The sequence below is a fragment of the Rhineura floridana genome, chromosome 9, assembly GCF_030035675.1.
Source record: "Rhineura floridana isolate rRhiFlo1 chromosome 9, rRhiFlo1.hap2, whole genome shotgun sequence".
In the NCBI taxonomy this organism is placed as follows: domain Eukaryota; kingdom Metazoa; phylum Chordata; class Lepidosauria; order Squamata; family Rhineuridae; genus Rhineura; species Rhineura floridana.
In genome coordinates, this window is record NC_084488.1 from 127,726,465 (window position 1) to 127,750,073 (window position 23,609).

Genomic DNA, 23,609 nt, shown 5'->3' on the forward strand with positions numbered 1-23,609 from the left:
TGTGGGTCAGGGGCATCACTGCTCAGCACTTGAAGGGCCCTCTCTGTCTCGCACCTGTGGTGGGTCGGGGTGGTGAGGGACACCCACAGCCACACTGGCAAACTGACTGGCTTTTCTTGCTTCTCTTCCAGATTTCCTGGAACGTGCCTGAGAATCTGAGGGTCTCCTGCACCCTGAAAGGGAAGAAAGAGGCAAGTGGTGGTGGTGGTGGATGGAGCCTCCTTTAGCTTCTGCTCTGAGTGGTGCTTTGGAGCTGGCTGCATCTCGGCACTCTGAGGGGAAACCAGCCCCACAGAGCCTGAGAGACAAAGGCCCCTAGAAGGCCAGTGTTCTCTTCTCTCTGCCTGAGACATGGCTTTCCCAGAGGAAGCTTCCTCCTCTCTCTATCTCTCCCCTCCTCCCGCTGCTGTTCTGAGGAGGAGCAGGGAGGCATTGTAGTTTGGGGGGGGTGGCGGCTGCTTCCTTTGTCTCTGCCCAATCTTGAAGGGTGACCCCTCCGGCCTGCCTCTTGGCCATCCTGCCTTAGCAGCCTTGCACCCGCCATCTCCAGGGCCTTTCTGGGCTCTGTGTCTGGGGCCAGCTGTGCCGTGCCCCTTGGCTCCAGCACGCTGCCCCTCACCCCCAGCCTTTTTGTTGGTGTGGCTGAGCCCCAGACCCAGCTGCAGATGGCGGGCCTCACAGCCGTGGCTCCTGTCAGCCCTTCCTGCCCCTTCCTCAGTCTGGGGCTCCATTGGCTGCTTGGTCAGCGCTGCTCTTGCGCCCCACAGAGGTTCTGCACACCTGCCAGGGGAGGCTGCTGCTCCCCCAGACTGCATCCAGGAAGGTGGGGGACTGGCTCTGTATGGCTGGCCATGGGGGTCAGGAGTTGTGCAGGAAAGGCAGCTGGGTGGCTCCTGATGAGGGTGGTGGCACCAGCAGCACAGCGATCCCAGGCAGCTCGTCTGCCCTGCCTGGCCGGGAGAGCTGTTGGGGAAAGCAAGGGGATCCTTTGCCCCAGGGAGAGCGCCTGAGTCTGGAGAGGGAGGGCTCTGGCCCCGCAAGGTGTGAGGGCTAGGTGGGGGCTGCAAGGGCTTCAGGCTGAGCCACGGATCCGTGCCTGCTGGAGGGCTGCCCTGGATGGCTCTCCAGCCACCCGCAGGCAGGTGATGCCTTCTGCCTACTAGGCGCACGGGAAACCGAGTGCTGGAATGACGCCACTTTTTTTACAGAGCTGGTGTAGCCTGCAAGGTCCTAGTTTGCTTCAGCTGTGCCCTTGGCCTTGCCTTCTGCACCTACCTGTCTGAAGCAGGGGGGCTGATATTGGCCTTGGTAAGGATTATTGGGGTGATGCCCAGCTGGAAGCGCTTTTTTGTCCATTTCCTCCTCTCAGCAGCATAGGAAGCTGCTTTCTCCTGAGTTGGGCTCGTTGGCCCACCAAGGGGTAGCCAATGTGATGCCCTTCATCAGCTCCAGCCAGCAGGGCCAGTGGACAGGGATGATGATGATATGATGATGATGCGGGCAACCCCTGATTTGCACTGACTGGCAGCAGGTCACCAAGGGTTCAGGCAGGGAGCTTTTCCTGGGGCTGCCTGGAGAGGCTGCTAGGGGTCGAATCTGGGCCCTCCTGCAGGCAGAATGCGGTGTGTGCTCTGACCACCTGCTTTTAAGGTCCTTCGTTTTTCTTGCCTCCTGCAGGCTGAGTGTCACAACTTTGTCCGCATCCTGGAATTTGCCAACCGGACCCACCTCTTCACCTGTGGCACTTTCGCCTTCAGCCCGCAGTGTGGCTACATTGTGAGTAGCTGGTCTGGCTCAGCCTTGCCTGGGGATTCTCCCCCCCATGGGTGCATTGGCACTCCTGCGCTCCTGACTGGCATGGATCTGATTCAACCACGTGGGGGTAGGGAAGAGCCCCATAAGCCCCCCTTACTCTCACTGGTAGTTTCAGAGGGGAGGGGTGGTTTCACCTCCCTGCATGCAGTTCTCTCACACACATGTGACTGCAGGGTCCTTCATGTCTTGCAGAAAGTGAGTGAATTCCGCAGTGTGGACAGACTAGAGAGCGGGCGAGGGAGGTGCCCCTTTGAACCTCTGCAGCCATCTGCAGCCGTCATGGCAGGTATGCTCTCGGGGGAGGGGGGCTGACGTTTGTGTGGACACATCCAGGCAGAGGGATCTCAAGGGTCAGGCACATGGAAGCAGCACAAGGAGACGCCCACAAGCCATGGGCCACTCCCATTTCAGCTGGCCCAATCCGCGTGGGTGGGTGGCTCCAGAAGAGTGACTGAGGTGCAGTGCAGGCCAAGTGGTGGCCCCCTCTTTGTGGCTAGAGATCTCCCTCCCTCCCTCTCCCTTGCACTTTCCCAGTTTCTACTGCCTAAACACCCAATCAGGTGTGGGAAGGACCTTGCAGTCTGGAGCCTGGTGAGGATTCTGGGAAAAAATATTCAGGAATTTTCTTCAGGAAAAAGATTCTTCCTCCCCCCCCCTTCAAATTCTTTCAGGTGAAGAGAAATGCAAAAGGAATTCTTCAGTGAAAACTGTCACAATTAAGACGTAAATACTTCAGAGTACCATTCAGTTTGGAGCTGCCCCTAATCTTTCAAATGTAAATAGAACGGCAGGTCTCTCTGTCTCTGAAAGGTGTAATCAAGAGTGTGTGAGGTCTGCTCTGGGGCAGAGGCAAGTCCTCACCATCCAGGGATTTGCTTTGAGCCTGGCCTTGCAGTCCAGCTCCCATAGGGTGCAAAGGCCCTGCCTGGCTTTGCAGGGGCCCAGGAAGGCTTCGGGGCTGATGTGGATTCATTGCTTGGGCTTGGATCTTGATCTGAGCAGGAAGCTGGAAGAGGAAGGGGTCTCTGCTACCCACTTAACTGTGGCTGCATCTGAAGGGCACACGTAGCCTATTAAAAAATGAACACAGGGTGGTGTTGATGCTGTCGCAGTATATCCCTTGGAAATCATTAGGTGGGCGCTGTCTGTTTCTGGCCGAATCAGTGTCAGTGTACATTGCTCTGGGAAAGGAGATATACTGTAACCAACTCTGAGTTCTGAGGACGCTGAGTGATGCATAGACACATTTGAACATGTTGTTTTTCCAGCCAGGTTTCTGAGGTGTGAGAAAGGTGAAGACTTATACTCTACAGAGAGGTGGTCTTGCACACAGTAGGGCCCCACCTTTCAGCGGCTTGCTTTTCAGCGTTCCGCTAATACGGCGGCTTTCAATTAGAGTAAGGCCCCACTCATACTGCGCTTGTTCTGCTTGTATGGCGTTATTCAGGCATCAGGCACCATTCTATTGACGGAGTTCCGCTTTTAGACAGGGGTCTGGAACGTAACCCGCCATATGAGTGGGGCGCCACTGTATTGTTCTTTTAAAGAAGGATGGGGGGCTGAGAGGAGGGGGTGGAATCATCTTGAAGCACTCCTGAAAGACTTGTCCTCCTTGCCCACCACAGACCCTCGGGCCTGACCCTCCTGTGCACTCTTCCCACTGGCTGAACTGGGTCCCTGGTAGAGAACTTGCACAAGGCAACCTGCACATGGCTGCACAATTTTCCTTTATCATCAGTCTCCTGGGGTACAAGTCCCTAGCCCCCCCCATTTTAGGTGTGGAGAGCAGAGGCTGAGTGCTGTGCCCATGGCCTGCCAACTAGCCATTGGCATGAAGTGGGATTTGAACTTGGGGTCCAAGACTAGTAGAATCTTCATCTTCCTGCAACGCCTCTTCCGCCCTCTAGATGGCATCCTGTATGCAGCCACGGTTAACAACTTCCTTGGAACAGAGCCCATCATCTCCAGAGCCACAGGGAGTCCTGCGGAGCTCATCCGGACCGAGACCTCTGTGACATGGCTGAATGGTGAGCCAGCCTAGGGGAGACTGGCAGAGAGAGAGATCTTGGGGCCAGTGGCTTGGGATAACACACACTGAGGCTTCTCTCTCTCTGTCTCTCCCTCTCGCTGCTCAGATCCCGAATTCGTGGCCTCGGCTTTCCTCCGGGAAAGTGAAAATAGCGAAGACGACAAGATCTACTTCTTCTTCACAGAAACGGCTCGCGAGTACGACTTCTATGAGAAAGTCAAGGTCACCCGTGTTGCCAGAGTCTGCAAGGTGAATTGTCTTGATGTGCTGGGGGTGCCCTCTCTCGTGGGCATTGGCTGCTCTGGAGCTGAGGCTTGGTGCTGAGCTGGCTTCCTCTTCTCCCTTGAAGTGGGCAGCCACTCCTTCTTGCATGAGACATTTGACTTGCCTCCCAGCCTGTCCCTGGGGAGGCAAATGCATCTTCTGCTTCCTGCCCAGTGCGTCTCTCGGGGGTCCCCTTGTGCTTCCTGTCTGCCTCCCAGCCTTCATCACCACCCATCTGCCTCCAGGGGGACTTGGGTGGCCAGAAGACATTGCAGAAGAGGTGGACGACTTTCCTGAAGACTCAGTTGGTCTGCTCGGATCCTGAGAGTGGCACCGTCTTCAACATCCTGAAGGACATGGTCACTCTGTCGTCGGACAACTGGAATGCCACCATCTTCTATGGTGTCTTTGCAGCCCAGAGGTGAGGCAGGTGCGATTCCCCCAAGGCCACCTATTTGCGTGTGTGCGTGCGCACATCCCTCTGGATGGCTCCACAAATGCAGGTGTTTCTCAGTTTGCATGTCAGGATGTCAGCCCCTCTTCCTCCTGCTGGTGTTCTGAGAGAGCTCAGGGAACAAGGAGGAGTGTGTGAGAGAGTGCCTACAAGGGCTCTGTCTTCTCCCTCAGGGGGCGTCTTGCTCTGCCTGCCCCGTGCGCGCATGGTCCCAGCCAGCCTTTGAAAAGGCAGGAGATTCTCTGAAGGGCGCTGGACAAAACCTGGCTTGGCCAGATTCTTAAAGGCTGAAAGGTGACAGGATGTGGGGTTGTGCCTTTCTGTCTGCCAGCCTAAGTCAAGCTTGGCTGCTGGATCAGGCCCAAGGGGGCCCATAAGGGCCAGCACCTTCTTTCCTGCAGGGGCCAACCAGGGGCCCAAAGCACATGGCCAGTGACTGATGTCTCTTCTTGCCTGGATGCCTAATCTCCTTTGGAAGCATTTGTGCAGCAGTGAATACCAAGGAATCAGTTGTCAAGGAGGAGTCCTTTTTCGTCTCTCGACTTCCTTGCTAGCGTCTGCTTCATTGGGTTTCCAGAAAGGGGGGGGATCTCCCCATCAGGCATGATGTTATAAGCCTCCACCATGCCCCCCCGACACGCCTGCCCTGGCTTGCCTTTTGCCTAAAGTGAAGGACAGCAGATGTTTTTCCTTCCTCCTCCTCCTCTTCCTTGCAGGGAAGCCCCCGGCCTTCAGCCCCTGGAGATTGCTTTACTTTAGATTTTCTGCACCTCCTTTGCTCTGCAATTCCCTTGTTGAGATGAGATGCCCAGAATCAGAGTCGGTATTCCACACAGGGCTGTTCCATAGATCTATATAAAGGCACTACGGTATTTGGGAGGGGGGAGGGGGCTCTACATATTCTCCTTGTGTCTTTGCTTGTAGCATTGACCCCTCGATTAAGGAGCCCCCCTCCCCCCGGCTTGCTTTGCTGGCTGGTTTTGCCTTCCCCAGCATACAGTGTTCATTCCAGCCATGTGACTGGTCCTCTCTGCAGGTGTTAAGTGTAGAGTTCCTCCTCCTCCTCTCCCCCCCCCACTGTCCTGTAGATTCGCTCTCTGGGCCCAGAGATCTGCCCCTTGCCCAAGGGGCATGACAGAACGCCCCCCCATCAGGCCCTGGCAAGAACCCCTGGGAGCTGGGTTGAGGAAGACCCTCTGCTTGGGACTGTGCACATGTCATGGTGGTGGTCAGGGGGGTTCTGATGGACACTGATCTGATGCAGGGCTTCCTCCCCCATTCCCAGGCCCTCTCTTGGGGCCAAAGGGGTTATGGCTCTCTGGAGCCCCGGGCTAGAAGTGTCCCCCATGTCTTCAGCCTCTCTTGCGCCCTCCCCAATCCCAAGCAGTGTTTTTGGGTTCCATCCCAGATTGACCTCCTTTACAAAGGCTGAGATGGTGGCTGACTGTTGAGAACAGATGGGTCATCGGCCTGCAGGCCTCAAAAGCTTGGTTTACAGGCTGTGAGTAAGAGTAAGGAGTGAATCCGTCCCCAGATTTGCTAAGAGTGAGAGACTTAAATGAGGAGGAGGGTGTACATGCAGGGCAAATGTCAGAACTGTAGGCAGTTCAGCAGTGAAATGGCATCGCCTGGAGGGGGGGCTCTTTGTTTTTGGCCCAACCCAAGCAAGTGCTCCCTCCTCTGACTGTGGTTTGGCTGGTCTAAACTTCCTCTGTGGGGCAGGGCTGGGCATTGGGGACTCTCCTCCCTGCCTCTCCTGAGTCGTGCCTATCCTTCTGCCTTGCAGGAAGGAGGGGAGCGGCTCTGCTGTCTGTGCCTACAGCATCCAAGATATCTGGAAGGCCATGAATGGGCGCTTTAAGGAGTTCCGGAGGGACTGTGACAAGTGGACGACCGTCATGCAGGGCGATGTTCCTGATCCACGGCCGGGGGCCGTAAGTGGCTTTGGGGAGGGATGTGCTGCTCCGGGGGAGGGATGAGCTGGAGCAGAGTCCTAGGTCCTGGTGCTTAGCGCCTCTCCCCTGTCCTTCCTTGCAGTGTGTCACCAACAGCATGAAGCTGGGCGGGATCGGGTCCTCGCTGGCCCTCCCCGACCGGGTCCTGACCTTTGTCCGTGACCACCCGCTCATGGACCAGCCCGTCCACCCCCTGGAGAACACACCGGTCTTGGTCCAGCCAGACACGCAGTACTGCCGGCTGGCTGTCCACCGGGTCAGGGCGCTCTCTGGGCAGGAGCATGATGTCCTGTACCTGGGAACAGGTGAGGGAGCAGGCAGGAGTTGGGGCTGAGACAGGTGTGCAAGGGTTGGGGGGAGAGGCTGGAGGCTGAGTGGGCTGCCTGAACTCGGTGGGGAGCGTATTGGAAGGAAGCCTCACTCCAGGACCTGACCTGACCTTCTGCACCCACAGAGGATGGACATTTGCACAAGGCGGTCAAGATTGGCTCTCGAGCTGCCCTCATTGAGGACCTGATGCTGTTTGCAAAGCCTCAGCCAATCCGGAGCCTGCAACTCCACCAGGTGAGGGAGGCCCTTGCAGGCGGCGCTCCCACTCACTCGCTTGCTCTCCAGCCTTGCCAAGACCAGCTTCTCTGTGTGGGCGCCTGTCCCCTCATGGAGTGAAGCCCCTCTGCCGTCAAAGCCAGTGGCTCAAAAGGAACAAGAGCCTGTTGGCTCTTCTCTTCCTGGCTGGGGGCTCTTCTTGCTCTTCCTGGGAGGAGAGGGGAGGTCTTGCTTCTCAGTTACAATCTGGAACCTTGCAGTGTGTGAATGCGGAGTGTGGGTGTGGGGAGCTTGCAGGGGGGCGGGCTCTGAACTGCCGAGCTCTCCTAGACATGCAAGGGCTGTGCCTTCTCAGTGATGCCTGTAACTGGCGGGATTGTCACTGCAAAGTGGTGGTCATTACAAGCATGGACTTGTAGGATGAGAGAGAACTGTGCAAACCTGCCCCTCTATCTCTGCTGGTCAAGAGCACTTTACTTCCCTTTTCCAGTGTTATCGGTGCTGATTTCATCCTCTCAGCCTCACCGTTCCACTGAACTCAATGCAATTAAAAATTATTAAAATAGACCAAAGAAGATTCCTTCACCACCACCACCCAGCTCTTTTGTCCAGATCTCACCTGATCATTCTGGATGGGTTGGGGGGAAGCGGCTCCTCCCCTGTCAAGGGATATGCAAAAGAGATGTGCAGAGCAGGCCAGGAAACAAATACAAACAGCAATGCAGAACACGTGTCAAGAAATTCACCCCAAGACTTGACAGACCTCTGTAGGAAAGAGCAATCCCAGAATGCTGAGCGGTGCTCCATATTCGCTCCTGAATGCCCAGATGCCAATATTAACCCTTTCTGGTTGCCACGACATGAAAGATGCCACACACCACCTGACAAAAGTGTCATTGTTGTGACCTTTTTGCATAGCTGGTGTGGGGAATACATCTCTGCTGGTGTGTGTGTGAGGCCACCCCTCAGAACCTGTGCCGCAGATTGCGACTCCTCATGCTGGGGGCTCTGTTGAGACATCCAGTTCCATAGGGTTAGGCCTCTCTTCCTGTCCTCTCTGCAGAACTGGCTCTTCGTGGCTTCTGACAGCGAAGTGACCCAAATCAGGACGTCCACCTGTGCTTTGTACAGGACCTGCCAGGACTGCGTTCTGGCCAGAGACCCTGCTTGTGCCTGGAGCAGGGACCTGGGGGCGTGCAGAGACCACCAGGGGCAGGCTGGGTAAGTGACTCCGATGCCGCCATGATCTTGCTCAGGACAGACTTCAGCAGTGCCTTTGAGGGCTCCTGCCTCTGCCTGGAGTTGTTGGCGCCACAGACCCTGCTCCAGCCAGGGTCGGGGTGGAGGCGGCTGGCCTTGTACAAGCTCAGCCAGCACCAGGGCTGTCTCCTAAAGTGGGAAGGCTCATCAGGCACAAAGTGTGCCTGGCGGGCATTTGGGCCGCTTGCAAGGCTGCCCCTGCCAGTGGGAGACCCTTTTCCAAGGGCTTTGCTCAACAGCTTTTCTCTCCTTAGCCTGATCCAGGACATGACAGCCGGGAAGGTGCTGGCACTGTGCCCCGTGGAAGACCTTCCAGGTGGGTCTGACACATCCCAGTTGACAGTAAACTCCTGGAGGGCCCCCCCTGGTGGTGAGGGAGTTGGGAGGCTAGCAGGAGAGTGGGAATTATGGGGTGGGGGGAGATGGCTGTGCCTGCCACTTAAATGGATGGAAGTGCATGAAGTCCAGAGGGAGCACTCTGTATGTCTGTCCATTCACATAATGCCAGGACTTAAAGGGGTATCTCATGAAATTGGGGTCACCGTATTTGGAACTAACCACATAAAATGTCATCGAAATAAAGCTCAGAGATGACACAGAAGTGTCTGCAGGTCCAGAGAATGTGAGTCGGAAGCAGGCCTGAAACGAGCTTTTCATCAGGGAAGAGATGGTTCAAAAGGCAATACCAGAGGCCTTGTTTTCAGGAACCCTAAAAGATGCATGTTTGAACTACATTTCCCAGTGAAGAGATTAATTCTACCTCTCATGCTGTGGGTTCTCTGCTTCAGATTCCCCGCCCCCAATCTCTTTGCACTTACAACTTGCTCGTTTTGCAATCCCAATTGACTGAGTGATACCTTCTTGCACTCGGGGATCTCTGCCACCAGAATACAATCTTGACAACAGCATCTCAAAGTGTAGAGAAATCCAGGTTGGGGGGAGGGGGGGCTCCCTCTCCTCCTTGTGACCTCCTTCTCCCTCTTCCTCAGAGGCAGCTGCTGTGGTTGAAGTGCCAGCCTTGCTCTCTGCCCGGGTGGTCTTGCCCTGCATCTCCAAGTCCACTTGGTCTAGCTGTGAGTGGCAGAGGCCTTCCCAGGATGCATCTGCCTATACCATGCGCAGAGACGGGATAGAGTTTACCGTGGCCTCAGCAACTCTGGGAGAGTACACTTGCCGCTGCACAGAGTCTGGTGTGGGAGGGGTGGTTGCTTCCTACAGCCTGGTGAATGGCGGGCAGGGTGGTCCCAGCGCTTCCAAGTCAGCAGAGCGCAGCTACAGCGTCCTTGTCGGGGTGCTTTGCTTTGTCCTGGGCGTCATTGTCAGTAGCGGCTGTCTTCTCTTGCACGAACGGCGCCGGCGAGAGCGCCTTGAGCGGGAGCTGATCTGCCGTGAGCGGAATGGGCTGGACCTGATGCAGTCGACCACCACAAGCTGCAGCCATGAGCCTCAGACCCCCAGCTCTCCTGAAGATGAGCGCCACCCACTGGCCACCACCAAAAAGAATGGCATCCTCAACGGCTACCCCCATTTGTACATCAATGAGCTGGATACAGAGCAAGCCCACATCTACCTGGCAGGGGTCCCCCTGGCCAAGTGCGATGAAACCTCCATCTAGAGGAACCCCCCCGTCACTCTTGCTGGCTCCCTGTGGGGCCTGCTCTGTGGGAGCATGATCGGGCTGCTTCAGTGCAGTAGCCTGGCTGCTGGGATCTCTCCTTGGGCCGGAGCAGAAGTTTATTGCAGGGCCAGCTAAGCTCTGCTGCGTTCCTGGTGAGCAGCTGCTGCTCATGGCAGAGGACTAGACTAAATGACTTTCTCCAGGAGCAGGCCTGTGGGTCTCTCCTCCAGCCCTGCTCAGCCTTCTAGTGGCCAGAGAAGGTGGGCGAGTTGAGGGCTCCAGAGAGAACTAGGGGCCTTTGAGAGATGTCACAGGGCTGGTGGTTTCCCTGGCCTGGAGAAGGTCTTAGACAACGGCAACTGTTTTATCTGTATGTTGGGGATTTAGTCTGCCTGCCTGTCACTCTTCCCAGGGGGGCCTGCTCTTCTGCCTCCTGGAGGGTCTTGGGCCAGCTTCTGAGACCTGCCTGGCCTAATAGCGTGTTCCCAGGAAGCCACGTGTTCTGAGAGGGACTGATTTGGGTTTCCTGGAGTCTGCTGTGAAGGAACTGCCAAAGTGCCTGGAAGGAGTGGCACCCTGGCGTGCGGGTCACTTGGCCAGCTGAAGTGGCAGCACCTGGAATGTTTACTGAGAAGCGGGGGCTGACCAGTTCCTCTCTTTGTCCACCTCCATTTCAATCCCTGCAGCTACCCTTTGGACTGAGTCACAGTAGGCTGCTTTCCCCACTCCTTTTACTGGCATTTTCTGACTGACAAATATGAAGGAAGCTCCATGTGGGACTTCCCTGTCCCAAACAAGAGAGTGTAAGGAGAGAGATCCTTGGGAAGAGAGCCCCCCCCCCCAGTACTCAAGGGACAGATTGTGGTGTTCACCTTGGAATGTGGACAAATGTGTATTGTTCCCCCCCCAAAAAAAATCTCATGTCCTGGCTGTCTCTTTCCTCCACCCACCCACCCCCGCCTTGCCTTTTGATGTCCTGCAGGGTATTTGCTTCCCAAGAAGCAGCACCTCCTAGGCAGCATCTTTCTGTGAAACGGGTGTTGTGTGCTCACACTTGTGTTTGGGTTTTAACTTCCTGATGTTGTGACTTATTAAAAAGGATGCAACTAAGGAGCTCATTGGCTGTTCTCACTTTTGCCATCTCAGCTTGTGGGAGCAGTGAGGGTGTGTCCCCAAACGCCCAGATGGGGGAGAGATGGGCTGGCTGGTGGTGACACAGGTCTTTGCCTCTTGTGGTGGGACAGCATCTCTCTCCTGTATGCGGTTACTGTTTACCTGCAGCCTTTCCGTCTTTCTCCTCTTCTAAAGTGTATTTGGTCCCAAATTATTTGAACTACGCCAGAGCCAGGGGAGGGTTGGGGATGTGCCGGAATATTTATGCAAAAAATAATTATATCTTGCTTCCGCCCGCCCACCCCCGCTTTGGCTTTGCACCTCTTTCTGCAAACACAACTGCCTAACTCAGCCCAGTACCTGAGAGAGCAGGCTGCAGTCGGGTGAAGCTGGGCAGCAACAAGGTGACAGGGCGGGGGCTGGCTGTACATCTGTCCTATAGGGATGGCACCAATTGCGAAGAGTTTTCTTGTGGGGCAGGGCAAGGGACTCCTGACCCGAAGGAAGGGAGCTAAGACCCCCCCCCTTCTCCAACGCAGATGGAAGGAAAGTTGCCCCAGTAGGTCTCCCACGTGTGACTCAAAAGGGAGGGGGCTCTGGATCTCAGCCAGAAAAATGTCCATTTATATGTAGCGGGACCTTAAGAGGCAGCGAGATGCAAACAATTGCGCTGTATTGTAAAGTGCCGGGAGGGCTTCCAAGCCCCTCGCCGCACCTGCCCCGCCCGCAGCGCTAGTGGGGCGGATATGCTCTTCCCGTGCTGCTCCGGAGGGGGCTTCTGGCCTCGGTTTTGGCAGTTTCGCCTCCCAATTAACTCGCCTCGGAGCGGTTCGCAAATTAAAACCAACCCGGGGGGGGAGCAGCAACAACGCCCGTTCCCGCCCTCGCGGAGGCCGACGGGCCACCGGAGTCTCCTCCGAATGGGGTCGATGGGGGGAGGGGAGCCGAGAGGGCGGCCGCCCCCTTCCCGCTCCTCAGAAAAGGGGGCCGCGGGAGGGAGCCTCATAAAACGACCGGGAGACAATCCGGGGCGGGAAGGCTGCTCTCTGTGTGAGGGGGGGGAGGTGCCGGTTGCCGCCCACAGCCTCTCTCGGGCCCCCCCCCGGCTCAATTACCATCCCCACGCCACGCTGGAGAGTGGGCAAAAAGTAAAAGACAGTTTAAGCTGGAAGTTCAAGCCACGCGTCTCTACAACGTTTATATCTTTGTGGGCAGCTCACCCAAGGCGTTTCCCTCTTGTTCTTCTTCCGGAGCGTAAATCGTGACTCGGAAGCAGAAGCGCTAGAGGCTCAAAGAGGCCTTTCCCATCTTATATCTATCGAAGGAAGGGGCGGGAGGACGCCGTCCGTCCCGCCAATCATGCACTCCTGCGTGAAAAGTGAAAAGGCGCGCCCAACCTATCCCCTTTCGAGGAGGCAGGTAAATCCGCGAATAGGAAAATGCAGCGCTTTTTCCTTTGGGGGCGGGTCGTTCGGAGCAGAGCGTCCGTCGCCCAGGCGACCGTTTGAAGGAGGCGCACGAGGGCGGGGGAGAGAGAGAAAGGTGAGAAGAGGCGGAGGTGAGCCGAAAGGCGGCGCTGGCCCCGTGACGTCACCCTCGGCTCTCTCCCCTCTTCCCTCCCCAACTGAGGGCCCTCGGGGCGGGGGGGGGCGTTCGCCGGTGGAACTCGCGGCCACGACATGACAGTCTGCCTCTAGGCTCCAGCGGCTGCGGGTGGGAGTGGCCTTGCCTTGGTCTGATCCCACAACCGTTCTGAGGGTCTAGAGATGCGAGCTCCGCAGGCAGCCTCTCTCTGGCTCACCGCCAGGGGAGAGGAAGGGAGGGGCGAGGGGTCCCTGACCTTTCTGCCCGCGCACCCGCCCTGCTGCTCCTCAGGTGCCCGCCGTCCCCTAACCTCCCCGATGCCTTCTCAGGGCGCTGGGCGCATGGCTCACCGGCGGCTGGCAGAAGCCCTCCAGCTCTCTCGCGACAGAGTGCCTGTGGGGTGCCACAGTAAGAAGGCCGAGGGCGAGTCTTGCTGGCCCAGCAGCCTGACTGGCCCACACCGAGTCCCCCTCAGCAAGGATGCTCACGGCATTTTCAGCCTCTGCTTTGCCCCCGGCGGTGGGCAGCTTGCAGCCGGCTTTGGCAACGGGGCTGTGCAGGTGAGGGAGGACAACTGCCGGACACACGTGGATGCCACTGTGCCCCCTGCGTGTCTTGGCCAAAGGGCTGGCTGGTGGCAGAGGGAGGATTAGCACAGGCGGCTCCTGCAAGCGGAGTAAGTCTGGGGTGGGCTGTTGGGAGCAGGAAGCGGGGCAGCTGGCTACTCCATGGGGCAATTCAGCAGAGGTGGCTTCCTTCCCTCCAGCCCCTATGGGCGAAGTGGCCGCCTGGGGAACCTGCCCTCCAAAGCAGCCGGCCTGCCTCTCCCTTGGGCTGACGTGGCTCTCGCCTCCTCCCCAGCTGGTGGACGCAGTGACAGGCTTGCCAGGCTCCTCTTTGTTCCCGGGTCACCGCGTGCGGCATGCAGTCACTGCTGTGAAGTTCCACCGGGTGAAGCCTGGCCTGTTGCTAGCCACAGGAGCGGATGGCACCATCTGCATCTACGACCTGCTTTCCCATTATCCTCTGGCTTTGTTGTCAGGTACGGCCAGGGGAGCAGCTGTGCTGGGAGGCACTTCCCCCAGGAGCTTGGTTTGGGATGTGGGAGATGCTGCAGGAGGCATCTGCTGTTGAAGAGCCGTCCTGGATGCCTCACTCTCTCCTCCCTTCTGCTCCCTAGAGAAGGAGAATGAGATCAATGCCATGGACTTCTGCCGGGACGGGAGCACCTTTGCCACAGCTGGCAAAGACCGGCATATCCGACTCTATGATAGCCACACCAACCAGGTGAGCACTTGGTGCTGAGCTGAGGTAGGGTTTGGGGGATATTGTTCTTCTACCTCTCTTCCATACTTCTCTCCCACTGCCTAGCTCTTCCACGTCATGCAGGCCCCAGATTTCATGGCTGGGGATGAGTTCACACCCCACAGCGGGCACTCCCGGCGGATCTTTGCCTTGTGCTTCCACCCCACTGAGTTGCATCTCTTTCTGACTGGCGGCTGGGACAACTCTGTCAAGGTCAGTCATCTTGAGGGGCTTCCATTTCCTGACCTTACTCCATCACTTACCTGTATGCGCAATGGGGACTTGGCCTGCGTCTCCAGCAGAGGGGAGTGTGGCAATTTGCTGCATAGTCGTGTGTGCGCACAGTTCACTTTTTCTCTCCTCTGTGATAGGTGTGGGACAAACGTGTGCCCAAGGGTGCCCAGAGCGTGATCAATGGGCCTCACATCTGTGGTCCTGGTATTGATGTGAAGGTGAGGAGGTGGGGAGGGGATTTGGGTTTGTTTTCTCTGTCTCAGAGTAGCTAAAGAGCATCCTTCCTGGATCAGAGAAAAGTCCTATCAAGCCTTGTATCCTGTTTCCCATAGTGGTGGCTCTGTCTGTTACAACCGGGTGACCTTAACCCAGCCACATTCTGTCACACCCACCTCGCAAGGAACTATCCTTGAGCTCCTTAGAGGAAGGGTGTGGTACAAATGTACTTGGCATAATTTATTGTAGAGGTTGGTGTGACCCTTTATCTAGCAGAGCTCAAGCTGTACATTTATTTATTTTTGTTTATTTATTCAGCTTTTATCCCACCCTTCCTCCTTTGTGTAATAAAAACACAAAAGTTCTTTAAAATATTTATAAGCAGTCGAATGTTCTCACAGCTAAATAATTTGAAGATCGCTATTAACAATATATTTTAGTCATCAAACATTTGGGTGAATGGTGATGCTTTAAAATTTCACCCAAATGTTAACAATGAGGAAAAGAGACACACCTCACCAGGGAAGGCATTTCATAAGTAGGAACCTGCTGTTGAGAAGGCCCTGTGGTAGGTCATCACCAGCCCAATGGTACCCAGCTGCAGCACCACCACCAGGGCCTCCCCTGTAAGGCCTAAGGTGGTTACTATTAGGGAAGGCAATCTTTTAGTTACTTGGAGCCTGAGCTGTTTGGGGCTTTGTACTTGAGCACAAAGACCTTGAATTGGGCCTGGAAGCTCTCTGCCAGCTAGTGCCATTCTTTTAGGCACAGTGGCACATGGTCCCATCGGGCTGTCCCACTCATCAAACTGGCAGCTGCATTCTGCATTAGCTGCAGCTTCTGAATCATCTTCAAGGGCAGCCTCACTAAACCATGGGCTACCAAGGCTAGGCTATCCCAGTCCAAGAACAGCTGTAGCTGGCTAACAAGCCTCAGCTAGGTATACCCACAGAGGCCACTTGAGACTCCAGTGACAGCTGGGATCAGGGAGCGTTCCCAGACTACAAACCAGCTCCTTCTGTAGGAACCACAACCCCTCCTAGAGCAGGTCATCCACTTAAATTCCAGAGATGAGAACCGCCCACCCACTGCACCTCCTCCTTAACATAATTTAACTTATTGGCTCCCATCCAGCCTATCACTCCTTCCACGCACTGGTCCAACACCTTTAAAGCCTGTCCTGGTTCAGATGGAATGGAGGGAGAGAGCTGCACAGTATCAGCATACTGTTGATATGTTCCAAATCCCTGGATAACAGCTGCCAAAGATTTTATATAAAAGCTGAATAGCACAGAAGACAGAATGGACTCCTGCGGGATCCCATGGCCCAAAAGCCATGGGGCTGAAGTGCCCTAGTACTACCTTCTGGTAATGACCCTGCTGTAGGAGTGGAGCTACCATAATGCCTCCAGCTCTCAACCCCGAGTTGTTCTGGAAGGACACTATGGGCAACAGTGTCAAAAGCTGCTGAGATCAAGGAGAATCCAACGGGGTTGCACTTCCCCTATCTCTCTCCCAAGAAATGTAACCAAACCAGGATAGCTGTGGCTGTTTTGATGCTGAAACTGCCTGAAGCCAGACTGAAATGGATCTAGCATGTCTCCCTCCAGGTACACCTCAGCTGGCAGACCATTGTCCTCTTGCAGTCACCTTACTCGGAAGGAAATATTTAGAGATGTGAAGCCCTGGAAAAATCGGGAAAAAAAACATTTTTCCCCGAAGCCTTTTTTCCCTTGAAAAATTGAAAAAAAAAACGAAGAAAAAATGGATTATGGAATGTTTTATTTTAGCATGATGAATAAAATGTTTCATTGAATCTTGGTCCCCACTTTTTCTCAGTTCTTTTTATGGCAATGGATGCCTTATGTCTGCTTGACACTCTGGAGGACTAGTGGAGACATAATTTTCTTTGTTATAAATGATGGTTTCTTCTGTTGTTGTTTTTTAATTGTTTTTTGCCTGCTCCTCCTAAACTGGCAAAACGAAAGAGATTCCTTACAGTTCAGGATCTTGTAGATCCGTTTGTTAAAAAAAAAAAGTAAAAATTTTTAAAAGTAAATTCAGTTTGTAATAATTGTTTGAATAAAATGTACTTTTAATATACCAAATGTGATAATTTTATGCCAGACCAACTTGTATATAATTACATTTGATGTTCCTGAAGTAACAAAGTGACTTTCAATCTATAAAAAGTGCTAATATTGCATGTTTTCAATTTTTCTGAAAATTTCTGTTTTTTTCTGGAAAAAAAATGGAAAAAACCCAGTTTTTTTCCATGGCTTCAAAATCTCCAGAAATTTTACATCTCTAGAAATATTAGAGACTGGATGATTTCTAGAACCTCTGGATCCAGAGATCTGGACCTCTTCAGGAGGGGCAACACCATCGCCTCTTTCATGCAGATAGCCCTTGGTCTCATTCAGCAGGACTCTCATGTACAAGAGGCACTAGGTGATAAGGCCAATGGGGGTGATTTTAGCTGCATACCCTGGGGCTTTTCCCATTCTGCTACAGTTACCAGGAAAGTCACTTCCTCAAAGACCATTGTGGAGCTGACATTGCATATTTGTTTCCTCCTCACACAGGGAGACCAGGTCCTGACTGGTTCGTGGGTGCCCCGCAATGCCCTCCAGCTTTGGGACTTGCGCATGTCTCGTCTGTGGCAAAACCTGCCCTTCCCCGGGAGCCCCACCCAAGGAGAATTCCTCTATTCAGCCCAGTTCTGCACAGGGGATGTGGTGTTGGCTGGGGGCAGTGGGAGCAGTGGAGCAAGTGCTATCCACATTGGCACAGGTCAGGTAAGGAAGAGTGTGACATCCTTCCCCTGGCACCACCTGTGATGCTCTCACTCATGGCTACCAGCAGTCAGGATTGTCGTGTTTATTTTTACCTCTCTCCACTCTAGCACAGATCTCAAAAGATCCCCCTGCTAGGCCACACTACCCAACACTCTGTGTATCCAGTATAGCCTCTAGACTGTGCCTTAGTCTCTTCCTGGCTATTTTGATACTTTGTGTCTGTGCGTTTAGGTAATTCCCAACCCCCCTGAAGCCTCTTGCCTATGAAGCTCACAGCTCTGGGTTGCTCTGTGGTACTGAATGCTGATACAGTTTCTTCTCCTTTACCGCTGCCACCATTAGATACAATTTCTTCTTCAGCCTTGGTTACCCTGCCTTCCCCCCCAGGTCTGTACACTCCAGCTAAGGAATCAGGCTTTAAGTAAACCAAGAAAATATTTATTGCTAACACTAGGAATAACAAGATTACTTATAGATTTTGTTGACAAGCGTATGGTTTCATATATGATTCTCTTATGTTCTTAATTCTTAATATATGCCTCAGAACTCCTAATCCAATCTCTCAACAGCCACCTTCTGTCTACAACAACCTTCAACACCCACCACCTTCAACCAACCCCCACTACTCAACTGTCATCCTCTCATTTATACCGTCAGCCATTCAAACACACAGCCAATCATCATCCAGCATTATACAGCCCATGTACTCCCCCTTCTCACTCACTCCACTTACCATATTTACATTAACATACAGGAACATCACAAGGAGCACCAGTTCAGATCATCAGTGCACTCAGGAATTTAGCTGGATTCAGGGGGCTGGACTGACAGCCCTATAAACAAATGCAGCTTTTTTAGGTGGGCAGCTCAGTAGAGCTTGCAACAGCACCCCAGCATCTTGGGCCAAGACAGGCCTTTATTACCCAGCTGGATACCTGAGAGAGATGCCAGGGATTGGCTGCAGGACCTTCCACACACAAAACACATGTTCTCTGCCACTGCGCTGTGGCTTCCCCCTGGGCTGTTGGCTCCAAGATGCATCATTGTCCTCAGTGTGGTGCTTGGGGTCCTGGCTGGCCAGCTTGCTGTTAGGCCCCTCTGCTGACTGCTGTCTTGCCCTACTACAAACAGGTGATCGGGGAGATACTGCTGCCAAACAAGCCGGTTCATGTGGTGGCCTCGGCACCTGGAGGACAGTCGGTGGCTGTGGCTGGGGCCGGAGGAAACCTTCACCTGGCAGAGCTGCACTGAGTCCCGGAGGCAGAGAGTCCTGCCGTCGCCCAGCTTTGGAGCTGAGAGGCAGGGAAGGCTGCAGCCCCACGAGTCTCACAGCAAGGGCTCCAGCCCTGTAGCACCAACAGTGGCTTCTTGCCATGGGAGGGGTGAGGTGCTTCACCCCTTAATGGTGTAACCGGTCTGGGATTTTCATTTCCCTTAATGTCCTTCACTTGCGCTGGCCCCTCAGCATAACAGGCCCCGCTGCCATCACTCCCCAATTTGTACTGATGGTTCTGCCCCACACACTGTCTTGGACTCTCCTCGGCCCCTCCAGTTCCTGAGGGAGAGGCCCAGCGTAGGCCATGGGTGTGTGGGGAGCACAGGCTTCTGCCCAGGATTTTGCAATAAAGCTGCTTGCATGTGCAGAAGTGGCTGGCAGGATCTGTGACTGTGGTGGGCAGGCAGGCACCTTGCAATGGGGCGTGGGGTGGGCAGGGCAGCCCAGCTCAGCCTCGTTGCCTTTTCCGCTTGTTTCAAGACTGCTGAACAGAGCAACAAGGCCCAGCTTTATGACAACACAGAACCTGAGGTCCTGAGAACATGTTACTGAGTACTAAACTTGGACAACAGAATCCTGGCAAAATACTTTTTTAAAGAAATGGTTAATCTGTTGGGGATCAGCTGTTTCGATAACAACCTGGAATAGACTGGTGTCTCCACACCTCCCTCTGGGCTTTTCAGTTGACAAGGCTTTATTTCATGGGGTGTCTCACCAAAGAGCTCTCAAAGTTCCTTATTTATTTATTTAATTTATATCCTGCCCTTCCCCCCAGCAGGAGCCCAGGGCAGCAAACAAAGCACTAAACCATTTAAAACATCATAAAAACAGATCTTAAAATACATTAAAACAAAACAGCATTAAAAACAACCTTACAAAAGGGTTAAAAACATTAAAAAAACATATTAAACAAGTCTGACACAGATGCAGACTGGGATAGGTCTCAACTTAAAAGGCTCGTTGAATGAGGAAAGTCTTCAAAAGGCGCCAAAAAGATAGCAGAGATGGCGCCTGCCTAATATTCAAAGGGAGGGAATTCCACAGGGTAGGTGCCGCCACACTAAAGGTCCGTTTCCTATATTGTACAGAACGAACCTCCTGATAAGATGGTATCTGCAGGAGGCTTTCACCTGCAGAGCACAGTGATCGACTGGGCATATAAGGGATAAGACGGTCTTTCAGGTATCCTGGTCCTGAGCTGTATAGGGCTTTGCATGCCAAAACTAGAACTTTGAACTTCGCCTGGTAGCAAATGGGCAGCCAGTGCAATTCTTTCAGCAGCAGGGAGACATGTTGGCAATACCCTGCTCCAGTGGGCAGTCTCGCCGCCGCAGTTTGCACCAGCTGCAGCTTCCTGACCAACCTCAAGGGCAGCCCCACGTAGAGCGCATTACAGTAATCCAGCCTAGAGGTTACCAGTGCGTGGACAACAGTGGTCAGGCTATCCCGGTCCAGAAACGGCCGCAGCTGTCTCACCAGCCGAAGCTGGTAAAAGGCACCCCTAGCCACGGAGGTCACCTGGGCCTCTAGCAACAAAGATGTATCCAGGAGCACCTCCAGACTATGGACCTCTTTCAGAGGGAGTACGACCCCATCCAAAGCAGGCAACTGACCAATTATCTGAACTCGGGAACCACCAACCCACAGCACCTCCATCTTGCTAGGATTCAGGCTCAGTTTATTTGCCCTCATCCAGCCCACCACCGAGTCCAGGCAGTGGTCCAGGGCTTGCACGGCCTCTCCCGACTCAGAGGTTACAGAGAAATAGAGCTGGGTATCATCAGCATACTGCTGACACCTTGGCCCAAAGCTCCTGATGACTGCTCCCAGGGGCTTCATATAGATGTTAAACAGCAGGGGGACAAGATGGAACCCTGTGGCACCCCACAGCACAGTTGCCAGGGGGCAGAAAGACAGTCACCCAATGCTATTCTCTGAGAGCAACCCTGGAGATAGGATCGGAACCACTGTAAAACAGTGCCTCCAATACCCATCTCACCAAGTCGGCCCACAAGGATACAATGGTCAATGGTATCAAAAGCCGCTGAGAGATCAAGTAAGAATAACAGGGTCTCACTCCCCCTGTCCTTCTCCCAATAAAGGTCATCCATCAGGGCGACCAAGGCCGATTCAGTACCATAACCACGCCTGACTGGGATGGGTCAAGATAATCTGTTTCATCCAAGAGTACTTGCAGTTGTTGCGCCACAACCCGCTCAATCACCTTCCCTAAAAAGGGGGTATTTGCAACTGATTGGTAGTTGTCACAAACCAATGGGTCCAGTGTGGGCTTTTTCAGGAATGGTCAGATCACCGCCTCTTTCAAGGCGGCTGGGTCCACTCCCTCTCACAATGATGCATTGACCACACCCTGGATCCACTCAGTCAGACCCCCTCGGCAAGCTTTAATAAGCCAAGAAGGGCAAGGGTCGAGAGGAAATGTTGCTGGTCGCATCATCGCAAGCACCTTGTCTACGTCATCAGGCCGCATCAACTGAAACTGTTCCCAAGAAGTTGCAGCAGACATTGCACTGGACACCTCATTGGGGACTACAGTAGATGTGGATGAGGCATCAAGACTGCTATGGAGGCAAGCAACTTTACCCTCAAAGTGCCTTGCAAACCATTCACAGTGGGCCTCCGAAGGGTTTAAAACTCCATTTCCTGGAGTTGATGTCAACAGACCCCTGACAATATGGAAAAGCTCCACCAGATGGCTACTTGAAGATGCGATGGAGGCAGAGAAGTGAGCCTTCTTCGCCACCCTCGCAGCCACACAGTAGGCACAGTTATGATGTTTTACTCATGCCCGATCAGCCTCACAGCACATCTTTCGCCACTTGCGCTCTACCCGTCGTCCAGCCTGTTTCATTGCCCTTAGTTCACTGGTGTACCAAGGTGCAAGCTGGGCTCCACAGTGCTGGAGAGGGTGCTTGGGGGCAACCGTGTCGAGAGCCCAACGCGCCTCGCTGTTCCACAGCATGACAAGGGCTTGAACAGGGTCACCTGCTCTATCTACTGGGAACTCCCCCAGGGCATTCAGGAATCCAATGGATTCCATTAGGCTCCGGGGGCAGACCATCTTAATCTGTCCACCACCCCTGCAAGGAAGGATCGGAGCCATAAGTCTAAACTTCACCAGGAAGTGATCTGACCATGACAATGGGGTGACATCCACCCCTGCTATCTCCAGACCACCCCTTCCTCCATCTGGAGCAAAAACCAAGTCGAGGCTGGGCCAGTAACAAGTTGAGACAGCCCCATGGTCATCATGGAGGCCATGAAGTCCCAAGCCGGAACACTAGAGGCAGCCTGCACATGGACATTGAAATCACCCAGGACCATTGTTCTGGGTTCCTCCAATACCACAGCTGAGACAGTCTCCACCAGCTCGGTCAAAGAAGCTGCTGGGCAGCAGAGTGGACGGTACACCAGCAGCAACCCTAGTTACTGTCTCCTCGGCCCAACACCAGGTGCAGGCCCTCACAGCCAGCTCCAAGACAGAGTGGTTTCCTGGTGACAGAGATGGAGGTTCTGTAGACCACAGCAACTCCTCCCCCCCCCGTCCTTTCAGCCTGTGCTGGTGCTGCAGCGAGTATCCAGGTGGGCAAAGCTGGGTCAGATCAATCCCTCCAAGCTCACCCACCCAGGTCTCGGTAATACACACCAAATCAGCACCTTCATCCACGATCAAGTCATGGATGAGAGTGGTCTTATTATGTACCGATCTGGCGTTGAACAACAACACACACAGGCCAATGGGCACAGCAGATGAGCAACGAGGAACCAAACCATGAGAGGAATGGCAGCAAGGAACAAGGCGCAGATAGCCTTGCCTTCGCCTTCTCGGGTAATTCACCACCTCCCCACGGCTATATTTCCCTCTGCCCATAATCACTGAAATTGGGGTGGCATCACCCATGTTCCTCCATACTAAGACTCCTCCTAAACACCTAATATGGGCCCAACACAAGCCCACCAACAAAGCCTGCCAGAGCGAATTATCCCAGGAGGCCTCTGCGAGGACTGGGAGCAGTCACACCCATTCAAACTTTTTCACACAGGGCCCATCTACTCCCCCTCCTGTCTCACACCCAGGGAGGGCCAGCCTTCTGCCAGTTACAGACTCTCACTCTGAAGGCATCTGGCAACTTTCTCCTCTCATTCAGTTCACTGCACAGGCTCCCACCCTGTGCAGGAACTACGCATGCACCACATGCCCTCCCCACCACCAATCTCCTCTAGACTGGTTTAACAGAAAACAAATTTAAAAAGAAAAAGTAATAGAAAGGGGGATAGCGCCCTCGCCCTCAGGACTCCCTAAGGGGCTCCCCAAGGGCAGCTGGGCTTTTATGCTTCCTGGCCCAGCCAGCAGCTGTTGCAAGGGGCTGCGAGATTAACTGCAGCCTCTCTCTGGAGCAAGGGCCAGGCAGGGGGTCCCAGTCCTTGCAGCACTTCCCAGGGACTTCAGCTGTCTGGACAGACAGCAGCCCAAAGGAGCTAGTCGCAAGCACCCAGATGCCAGATACTCACTCCCAGGGCAGGTCTTCTTCAGTCTCCTCGCGCTGCAGCTGTTCCCCCAAAGAGCAAAGCTCTTCTTTGCATGTGGCTCTTCGGTGGTCAGTGCTGCTTTCCCGTCATCCTGGTGCCCTTAGCAGTGGGCAGTGATAGGGCATCACCCACCCACACCGCGCAGACAGGAGGCCGTGATGGAGGACGGACTGACAGATAGCTCCTAGCCAGGATAGCGACACAGAGCTTTCCAGGTCAGAGGCAGCTGGTGGGTCTCTGCAACGGCTGCCCACAGCCACCTCCTCCACGCTCTGCAGTCGAGATTCCAGGGCAGCAGGAAGTGGGATACTGAGCAAGGAGGACTTGTTCTGATCTAGTGAGCAGTTAAAATGCCACCCTGCTTTCTAAGTATATTTGGAGCCAGGCCTGAGCCTTCAGCCAGCAGCAAAGGTTATCCTGCTGTGGAGCTAGTGTGGCATGAACAGTGGAGAGCAAGGAGGGGCCCCAGCTGTGGTTCAGGGTTGCCAGGACGCTGCCTGCCAGTGCCACCCTGTGGCCTGCGGGTGTCCCTAGAAGCACAGAAGGCAACACCCTGCAAAGGGAGGAGGAGAGAATGCTCCTCCTGCCTCC

The 23,609-nt window shown here is 54.3% G+C and overlaps 2 protein-coding genes across 5 annotated transcripts in view; both read left to right on the forward strand.

Annotated features, from left to right (window-relative positions):
- SEMA4F (ssemaphorin 4F) overlaps positions 1–11,051 on the forward strand; it is a 35,985-nt gene extending 24,934 nt beyond the window's left edge. Inside the window, exons 3-14 of the mRNA XM_061583801.1 lie at positions 132–191; positions 1,678–1,776; positions 2,008–2,101; positions 3,723–3,842; positions 3,951–4,093; positions 4,354–4,529; positions 6,349–6,496; positions 6,600–6,822; positions 6,972–7,081; positions 8,127–8,284; positions 8,578–8,639; positions 9,313–11,051. Coding sequence (XP_061439785.1) covers positions 132–191; positions 1,678–1,776; positions 2,008–2,101; positions 3,723–3,842; positions 3,951–4,093; positions 4,354–4,529; positions 6,349–6,496; positions 6,600–6,822; positions 6,972–7,081; positions 8,127–8,284; positions 8,578–8,639; positions 9,313–9,938 — 2,019 coding nt within the window. The 3' untranslated portion in view covers positions 9,939–11,051. The remainder of the gene's footprint in view (positions 1–131; positions 192–1,677; positions 1,777–2,007; positions 2,102–3,722; positions 3,843–3,950; positions 4,094–4,353; positions 4,530–6,348; positions 6,497–6,599; positions 6,823–6,971; positions 7,082–8,126; positions 8,285–8,577; positions 8,640–9,312) is intronic.
- Positions 11,052–11,148: 97 nt separating this feature from the next.
- Positions 11,149–18,837, forward strand: LOC133363970 (POC1 centriolar protein homolog A-like). Of its 4 annotated transcripts, XM_061583803.1 has the most exons (9): positions 11,149–11,458; positions 12,270–12,473; positions 12,968–13,198; positions 13,500–13,680; positions 13,819–13,925; positions 14,010–14,156; positions 14,315–14,395; positions 16,979–17,191; positions 18,323–18,837. In XM_061583803.1, the coding sequence occupies exons 2-9, from the start codon at positions 12,414–12,416 to the stop codon at positions 18,440–18,442; spliced, it is 1,140 nt and encodes a 379-aa protein (XP_061439787.1). In that variant the 5' UTR covers positions 11,149–11,458; positions 12,270–12,413; the 3' UTR covers positions 18,443–18,837. The 4 variants fall into 4 exon arrangements, with proteins under 4 accessions (XP_061439787.1, XP_061439789.1, XP_061439786.1 ...); XM_061583805.1 differs by lacking the exon at positions 12,968–13,198; XM_061583802.1 differs by lacking the exons at positions 11,149–11,458; positions 12,270–12,473 and having other exon boundaries at positions 12,603–13,198.
- The last annotated feature ends 4,772 nt before the right edge of the window (positions 18,838–23,609 follow it).